This window comes from Melospiza melodia, unplaced genomic scaffold, assembly GCF_035770615.1.
Source record: "Melospiza melodia melodia isolate bMelMel2 unplaced genomic scaffold, bMelMel2.pri scaffold_28, whole genome shotgun sequence".
Lineage (NCBI taxonomy): Eukaryota > Metazoa > Chordata > Aves > Passeriformes > Passerellidae > Melospiza > Melospiza melodia.
In genome coordinates, this window is record NW_026948600.1 from 6,085,990 (window position 1) to 6,095,575 (window position 9,586).

At 53.9% G+C, this 9,586-nt stretch overlaps 1 protein-coding gene across 1 annotated transcript; it reads right to left on the reverse strand.

Annotated features, from left to right (window-relative positions):
* Window positions 1–8,352: 8,352 nt before the first annotated feature.
* LOC134433867 (olfactory receptor 14J1-like) lies at window positions 8,353–9,200 on the reverse strand (the record flags this gene model as incomplete). The annotated part of the gene is made up of 2 exons (XM_063182567.1): window positions 8,353–8,367; window positions 8,739–9,200. Coding segments are annotated over 2 exons (477 nt in total), but the record flags the coding sequence as incomplete, so codon positions are not given.
* Between the last annotated feature and the right edge of the window lie 386 nt (window positions 9,201–9,586).

Below are 9,586 nucleotides of genomic sequence, written 5' to 3' on the forward strand. Positions count from 1 at the left end.
TTTTTTTAAATCATTTTCACAGGCACGGTAAAAAGGGCCATTTGGGGTCTGTGCAGAACTTTCTAGTGCACATTTGGGGCAATTTTGGGTCTGGGGAGGGAATTCAGAGAGAACTTGAGGGTCTGGAGGACACTTGGGGGAGCCAGGTGGGCACTTGGAGGGGCACTCAGGGATTTCGAGGAACAGTTCAGGGTCCGGGGCAGCACTTGGGGGTCCAGGGGGGCCCTTGGAGGTCAGGGAGGGGAATTTGGGGCCCTTCGGGGTCCGGGCGGGCCCTTGGGGGGCTCTGGCGGGGTTCTCTGGGGCGCGGGGGGTGATGGGAGTTGTAGGCGCGGGTGTATTGCAGTTTATCATGGCCGCCGAGCATCACGGGAGTTTGAGGCGCAACTGCAATGGCTCTCAATGGAGGCGCGGTGCATGACGGGAGATGAAGTCCCCGCTGGAACAGCGCTGGACATGCGCCGCGGAGCATGATGGGAGCCGTAGTCCCGGAAGTGGCTCCAACGCGGCGTTTGCAGGTGCGGGAAGGCTCTTCGGGGAAACTTCTGCGTCCGAGCCACGACTTGAGGTCCTCGGGGGAACGCAAACGGTTCGGGAGCACTTGCGGGGATCTTGTGGAGCTCTAAGCGGGCTCTTTAGGGCGCAGCGCATGGCAGGAGTTTTAGGCGCCAGACCGTATTCTGAGGGGCTCTGGGGGAGGAGAGGAGATGAATTCCCAGAAGTGGCTGTACCGGGCATGTGTGGGGTTGGGAGCACTCAGGGGGTCCGGGGACGCTTTTGGGGGGTCCCGAATGGGCGCTGAGGGGGCACTGAGGGATCCTGGAGGGTCTGGGGGACACTTAAGGCACAAAGGGGTGACGGATCCCGGGGTTCTGTGGAGCGCGGGGCATAACGGGCGTTGTAGTCCCGGCTCCAATGGGGCTCAATCCGGCCGCGGGGCATGACGGGAGTTGTGGCTACAGTAGGTACCGTCCCCGAGTCTGCGTTCTCTGGCGCTGATTGGCTTCGGGTAATGACGGGCGGGAGTTTCGGCAAATGGGATGTGGCAAAGGCGGGAACAGCCCATTCAACCTGTCCAGTCCCGCCCAGTACAGCCCAGTCCCTCCCAATACACCTGAGTTGATTACCAGTCCCTCCCAGTTCCCCCCAGTGTCATCGACACGATGCCCCAGTGTCCCCAGTCCTCCCTGCAATGGCCCCAGTGACTCCAGTTTGACCCAGTATCCCCCAGTATTACTCCCAGTATGTCCTGGTATGTCCCAGTCTGTCTCGGAGCACCCCCAGAGTCCATTCCCAGTCCACAGAGATTCCCCTTCAGCACTCCCCGTGTTCGCAGGTTGTCCCAGCATCCCCCAGTGTCACTCCCAGTATGTCCCAGTCCTCCCCAGTGTTTCCAAGGACAGTTTCATTTCTCACGGTGGCCGTGGCAGCCAAACCCAGCAGTGGGGTCAGTGCAGTGCCCATGGCCACAGCCCCTTGCAGGGCCCAGTGCAGCTTGGGCTGATGATCCACCCTCACAGCTGGCCCAGGGCAGCTCTGCAGTGCCTTTGGTGGCACCTGGGGCTGGCACACACCTGAGCAGTGTGTCTGTTTGCACTGGGGGAACTCAGCAGTGTGAGATTGCTGCAAAAAGTACAAAAAGGGAAAACCCCTCTTAGGCTGAGTGCAGCCAGCTCTGCAAGCACAGCAGGGCCCAGGGCAGTGAGGACAGACAGGATGGGGCTGGGCAATGAGGAGCAAGGTTGTCCACACTGTGTCAGAGCTCCAGGCACAGCTTCTGTGAGCAGGCCAGAGCTGCTGAGGAGAGACCCTGGGTCAATATCAATCACAGAATGCTGCAATCACCTCTGCTGTAAAGAGAAATAAAATAAAATACTTCCTTTAAAATAGGAATGTGTATTTTTTTACGAGGTGTTTGAAATCTTTCCCCATAACAGGACTTGGAAAATTTTAATGAGTCTCTCAGGGCTTTGATGTTGTTTACATCAGACTCAGTCCCTGAGAGTGTCTTCAAAAACCTTCTCAAGAACTCAAAGTTAAATTTAGGCTCCAAAGTTTCTTGAAGTTTTAAAGGGTCCCACTGAGGGACATGACTGGGAAATTGTCCCCAGGTTCCATTTAGAGCAGAACACTGGGGGCAGTGATGGCAGCTGGGGACAAACAAGGCAAAGGTGTCTCTGGTGCTGAGCAAACCTGGATGTGTTTGAGGAATGCAAAGGGCCAAGGCCTGAGCCCCAGCCCCTGGCCAGGCAGATCCTGTCCCTCCCTCCTTGCTCAGGGCTCTTCCCGGGATGGGCACTGCCATGTGGGGATGTGCAATGGCAAGGGCAGGAGCATGGGGCGGCCCCTGCCAGGCTGCTGAGCAGGGACAAGGAGGCAATGAGGCCCCAGCCCTGCAAGGGTCACTTGTCTCCTGCTCCTGCCTCAGGCCCAGGCCGAGGCCCAGCAGCCATGGCCAAAGTGCTGCTCAGGTTGGCTCTGGCAGGGCTGTCTTGCAGCTGCTGCCCATCCCTGTGCCCTGTGCTGCCCAGGCTGTCCCACGGTGTCCCTGCCCTGCGCCTCTGTCCCTGCAGGCTGTCGGCATCCCCCGGCTGCCCCACCTGGCTGGCCCCTTCCTTTGCACCCAGCTCTGCCTCCTGCCTGCCTCTGCCTCGCCACACAAAGCCTTGGCCTTGATATCAAAAGGATTAATTTAATTTTTACTGTGCCTGTGAACTTTTAGCACAGGAACACGGCATGCAGGGGCTGCTTTCCCAGCAAGGATGGTTGGAAAAGAAGACATCTGGCTCAAGGGTGCAGGGATAGAGAAAACAAGGAGTGAATCTGGGAACTTGAGGTGGGTTTTATGAAAATGAGTAAATTGTAATTCATATTTAGTGACTGTATAAGCAACATACTGGTAGAATCACATGTCCATGTAAGGTTAGGAATTATCCCTCACCAGACCTCACGCCTGAATTACTGATACTCTGTGAAATAGTAAATCAGTGTTAGGGAGCCTTATTCTGATATTTCAGAGGTTTGCTGTCTGTGGTTCCTTACAGAACTAAGGAGTCAGCTGTGACACTGTGCAAACTCATGGAACAAAGGCTCCATGGTGACACAGCAGAGCCCCCTGGAAACAAAATCCATTTTGGCACATTGGGGCCACATTGAACCAATGGTCCATTGTGATAGTGCGGATCCAAGGAGACCATTGTGACCCTGAGAAACCTCTTGGAACCAAGGGGCCATTGTGACACAGCACGGCCTGGTGGAACCATGGGTCCATTGTAACACTTTTGAACCTCACGGAACCAAGGTGACCGTGTTCAATGGCGAAACCTCATGGAACAAAGGGTCCATGGTGACACTGCAGAACCAAGGAGACTGCTGCTGGCAGTGTGAGAGCGCATGGAACCACAAGTCCATTGTGACACAGCAAGGCCTGATGGAGCCAAGGGTCCCTTGTTAAACTGTGTGGCCTCATGGAACCATGAGCCATTATTACACAGCGTGGCCACATGGAGCCAAGGGGCCACTGTGACACTGTGGATCCAAGGAGACCATTGTGACTGAGGAACCTCATGGAACCAAGAGCCCATTGTCCCCCTGTGGGGCCCTGTGGAACCAAGGGGAGCACAGTGACATTGCAGGGCCTCATGGAACAATGGAGACTGTTCTGACACTTTGGGACCCACATGGAACCAAGGGGCCATTAGAGCACGACAGGGCCTGGTGGAATTAAGGGGATTGCAGTGAACACTGTGGGTGTCCATGGGATGAAGGGTCCATTCTGACACCGTGGGACCAAGGATACCATTGTGACACTCTGGGGCATCATGGAACCAAAGGTCCATTGTGACACAGCAGGGCCTCATGGAACCATGGAGGCCATTTTTACACTTGGAGGCCTTGTGGAACCAAAGGGCCATTGTGGCACTTCAGGGCCTTGTGGAGCCAAGGGTACCATAGTGACACTGTGGGGCTCCATGAAACCAATGGTCTGTGGTGACACTGCAAGGCCTTATGGGATCATGGAGACCATTCTGACACTACAAGGCCTCATGGAAGCAAGGAACCATTGTGACACTGTGGGGTCTTGGCAGGCCAAGGGGCAGTTGTCACACTGTGCGGCACCATGGAACCAAGGAGTCCATTGTAACGCTACAGGGCCCCATGGAACTAAGGATTCATGGAACAGTGCAGGACCCCATGGAATTAAAGGTCCATTGGGACATTGCGGAGCCTCATGGAATCCTGGAGGCCATGATGACACTTGGAGGCCTCGTTGGATCAAGGGGCTCTGCAGGGCCTCATGGAACCAAGGAGACCTTTCTGACATTGTGAGTCCCCATGGAACCAAGGGTCCATTGTGACACTGCACCACCAAGGAGACCCCTGTGACACTGCCAGCCCTCATGGAAGCCAGGGAGCATTGTGACACTCGGGAGCCCCATGGAAACAAGAGGCCAGTGTGACACAGGAATGCCTCATGGAACCGTGGAGACCATTATGACGCATGGGGCCTCATGGAACCAAGGGAGCATTTTGACACAGCAAGGCCTCATTGTACCAAGGGCACAATAATGACACTGTGGGGCTCCATGTGACCAAGGGGACATTCTTAAAGTGCAGAATCAAGGAGACCATTGTGACACTCTGGGGCATCATGGAACCACAGGTCCATTGTGACACAGCATGGCTGCAGGAAACCATGGAGGCCATTTCTACACCTTGAGTCCTTGTGAAACCAAAGGGCCATTGTGGCACTTTGTGTCTCCATGGAACCAAGGAGTCCATTGTGACACTATGAGGCCCTGTTGGGCAAATGTGGCACTGTGTGGCACCATGGAACCAAGGGACCATTGTGACACTACAGGAACTAAGGATGTTACGTCCCCGTGGAACTAAGGATTCATGGAAAAATGTAAGACTCATGGAACCAGAGGTCCATTGTGACTTTGCAAGGCCTCATGGAACTAAGGGGAGGGACAATTGTGACACTGTGGGGCCCAATGGAAGCAAGGGGCTAGTGTGACACAGCTGGGCCTCATGCAGCCAGGGGGCCACTGGGATCCTGAGGAAGCCAAAAGAACCAAGGGGCCGTTTTGACACTCTGCAGCTGTGGACACCCTGAGAGGCATTCCCTGGGTTAGGGAGACACAAGAAGCTTCCCTCGAAAGCTGTTTGACCCCATTGGCTCCATCACCTTGTTCTCTGTCCCTCAGCCACTCCCTCCCTATTTTCCCACTGGCCCCATCTTTGTACTGCCCCCACGGCACTGATCAGCCCCTTCCTCTCGAGATACAGAAACCTGGATTCCCCTCAGGAGTCCTGCCTTGTGACCCTGAATATCTCACCACACAGCTGAATTAAACATCTGTGGATACCATGCAAATGCCCTTTTTGCTTCCCTACCCTGGGCTTTATTAGCAGCTATTCCAGCTGAAACAATGGTCCATTATTGCTGTGTGGATCCAAGGCGACCATGGAGACACTGTGGCATCTCATGGATCCAAGGGGCCATTGTGACACTGAAGAATTTCATGGAACCCAGGGTCCATTGTGATACAGCAGGGCCTCGTTGGAACAAAGGAGAGCATTGTGGCAGTGCAGAACCAAGGAGGCCATTTTGACAGTTTGGAACCCAATGGAACCAGGGGTCCATTCTTCTACAGCAGGGCCTCATGGAACCAAGGGACAATTGTGTGGGGCATAATGGAGTCAAGGACACCACTGATACTGAAATCCACTGGATAGAAACTTCTGAACACAGTTTTGAGTATTTGAAAGCAGGTATTCTTTACTACAGCATTGTGATCACTTGGGCCATCCTTCCTCCATTGGAGTGCATTAAGTATTGAATGAACAGTTTTTATCACACACACTGATTATGTATCCATTAGCTATCCCCACTTCCTTTGCGTTTATTTGACATAGTTGCACCCCTTATCACAAATGCTTTTATGGTTCTTTGGGTTTTGTCTTCAACATCTGGAGTCGTTTTCAGATGGCTGTTCCTTGATCCCCTTTCTCAAAAGGGTAATATTATTGTTTTGCATAACTTCTGTTTTGTCAGCCTTGCAGAGCTGAGCTGGCATCCTGCTTGCATTTCTTGGGACTTCTGTTTGCCAGTGGTACGTCCTTAATCAGTTTCTCCAAGGCTGGGCTGTTCTGTTCTACTGTCCTTGGCAAGAGTAAATGTTCTGTTCTCCTGTTCCTGTCTCAGTGCTCACCCCGCATGAGGCGTCTGCAACCCCCCAACCTATGGGCCTGGGGTGGGCAAGTGTTCCTGGGGAACAGGGATGGGACAGCTGGGCTGGACGGACCCAAGGGATGTTCCATTCCATGTCACACCATGATCAGCAATCATCTGAGAGAAGCGGGGGGACATGGGAGGTAGGGAATAATTTCTTTTTTAAGACATTTTTCTTTCAAAACAGCACCTACACATGCAGAATCCTCACATGCCACAGGGTAGTTAAACATTTTCTGCTAGTAGGAGATTTCCTGTGGATTTGTTTTTCTTCTGTGGCTTTTTCTTTTTGTGGTTGGTTTGTTTGTGGGGTTTTTGTGTTGTTGTGGGTGGATGTTGCTTTGGGTTTTTTGATTTGGTTTGAGTTTTTCATTTTTTCATTGGGCTGGGGTTTTACCCTATTGAAATGACTTTCTTTTGAAGCATACATATTTTCTGCCCTTTCTTGTGGCTTGCTTGGCACCTGATGGCAAGATAAATTTACCCAAATCAGTCATCTTGCCCAATTACATTTTGCAGTCACCATTAATGAGATGAGTTCAGTCACAGACTCCCTGCAATTTGGCAGCATCCACAAAGGAATTGAAAGTACATTTCATGGCATTGTAGAGACAATAGAAATATTCCACAGTGGTGGCCAAGGGCTGGTCACTGAGGGATGTCACCAGGGTGTGGCTGCCAAGAGGACTTTGTACCATGGATGACATTTGACCCTCGTTGTTCAGCCAAACTCCCACCCAGCCCATGTTCCACTCTTTCAGCCCAGCTCTCTCCAGTCTGGCTCTGAGGAGACCACCGCAGACTCTGTCCCAGGTCTGGCTGAACTCTGGGCACACAACGTCCCCTCCTTTTCCCTCCCATGTGGGTTCTGCAGTCCCTGCCCTGTCCTGCCAGTGCCTGGAATGGCTGCAGGAGGATTTGCCACATCCCCTTCCCTGCTGAGCCTGAGCAGGCTGTGACTCTCCCACTGCCTCTCCCTGCCCTGTGTACAGACTGGTTCCATGTCTGCCCTTCCCAAGTGCCCAGGACCCTCTGGGATGGCTCTGGCCTTTCCAAGGGTTTGAGAGAGGTCCCACAGTGACACTGCCCAGCCTTCTCAACAGCCCTGACACCAAAGGCCTTTTCCACCTCCCTCAGTTCCAGGTCAGTGCCCAGAACACAGCACAGCCCTGTCCAGATCCTCGGGCCGGTTCAGAAGGGAGGCAGCTCTGATTTGTCCCCTCAGACCCTCACTCTATCCAATGTCCCTTTGTGCAGTCCATGGCTGCCCTGAGGATTTTTTCCGGGAGCCTCCCTGCCTGGGATATTTCTCTCTGTGCAATCCTAACCACAAACCAGCAAAGGATTCAGATGTTTGCCCAGAGGACGTTACTCTCAGAGTGAAGTGGCCGCAAGGCCCTGTTTGTGCCACTGGAATTGTGCCACCCCCGGGTGCTGCTGATGGTGTTTGTGCTCACTAGGGTTCCTCTCTCCCTACACACACGATGCACTGTTGAGATCTCCTCAGCACAGAGCAAACATGGCCTGCTGGCCTGGTCACTGGTCACAGGGACAAAGAACCTCCTGCAGGTGGGGAGAGGCCAGTGCTGGCAATGGTGGTTGCAGGGGCTGGTGTGGGACAATTGCCCTGGTGCACCTTCCCAGGCTGGCCCAGAACAAAGACACAGCCCAGGCCCTGCTCTGCTGCTTCCTCAGGTCCATGCCAGGAGCTCTGGCTGTGCCAGGACACTGCTGTGAGCCCCCCCTGCACACTCCGCCCCAGCCCCAGGCACTGGGCTCAGCGGTGCCAGGGCATTCCTGGAGCACATTGCTGACAGCAGCTCTGGAGGGGAGCAAAGCCTCCCTGCCCTGCCCTCAGGAGATGCCCTTTGCTGCTGGAGCTGCTGTGCTGGAGCCCAGCTGTGTCCCAGCAGTGCCCACGGCCTGGCCCAGCCTGTGGCCACAGCAGGGACACGCAGCAGGACAGTGACCAAGCTGCAGGAGCACTACGGCCTTACAGCCACAGCAGGGCTGGCAAGGACAGGGTGCAGTTGGGCAGAGCAGATGTGGGAAGAGCCAGGGCCATTGTCCCTGGCTGTGCTGCTGTGCTGGGAGTCTCTACCCTCCACCCCTGCTCACAGGCACTGCCCCTGCAGGGAAGGAGAAGGGCTCAGGAAGAATTCCGGGCACACAGGTCAGGGCAAGCACTTGTTTTTATTTAAATCTCAAGGGAAAAAGCCTCTTGCAAGTCTTCATATTTCAAAAGAAGGTAGATATTAATGTAGAAATGCTAAGTGCAATACTGCAGTGTTTTGTAAAAAACAGACCAAAAATAGAAAAATGTTACAAAATAAAAACAGAGACATAGGGGAAAAAAGGATGAGATTCTAAAGAGTTACATTCTGAAGGCTCTGCATCAGAAATTGGTTCTGAAATGCTTCTGAAAATACAGTACAATCAATTTTCTCAGGGCCTCCTTGAGCTCCTGGTTCCTCAGGCTGTAGATGAGTGGGTTCAGGGCCGGAGGCACCACTGAGTACAGAAGTGACAGGGCTAGATCCAGAGATGGGGAGGAGATGGAGGGGGGCTTCAGGTAGGCAAAAAACCCAGTGCTGAGAAACAGGGAGACCACGGCCAGGTGAGGGAGGCAGGTGGAAAAGGCTTTGTGCCGTCCCTGCTCAGAGGGGATCCTCAGCACAGCCCTGAAGATCTGCACATAGGAGAAAACAATGAAAACAAAACAAGCAAAGAATAGAAGAGCACTTAGCACAAGAAGCCCAAGTTCCCTGAGGTAGGATTTGTAGCAGGAAAGCTTCAGGATCTGTGGGATTTCACAGAAGAACTGGCCCAGGGCATTGCCACGGCACAGGGGCAGGGAAAATGTATTGGCTGTGTGCAGCAGTGAATAGAGAAAGGCACTGGCCCAGGCAGCTGCTGCCATGTGGGCACAAGCTCTGCTGCCCAGGAGGGTCCCGTAGTGCAGGGGTTTGCAGATGGACACGTAGCGGTCGTAGCACATGATGGTCAGGAGGGAAAGCTCTGCTGAGATGAAAAACACAAAGAAAAGGAGCTGAGCAGCACATCCAGTGTAGGAGATGTCCCTGGTGTCCCAGAGGGAATTGTGCATGGCTTTGGGGACAGTGGTGCAGATGGAGCCCAGGTCAGTGAGGGCCAGGTTGAGCAGGAAGAAGAACATGGGCGTGTGCAGGTGGTGGCCACAGGCTACGGTGCTGATGATGAGGCCGTTGCCCAGGAGGGCAGCCAGGGAGATGCCCAGCAAGAGGCAGAAGTGCAGGAGCTGCAGCTGCCGCGTGTCTGCCAATGCCAGCAGAAGGAAGTGGCTGATGGAGCTGCTGTTGGACATTCCTT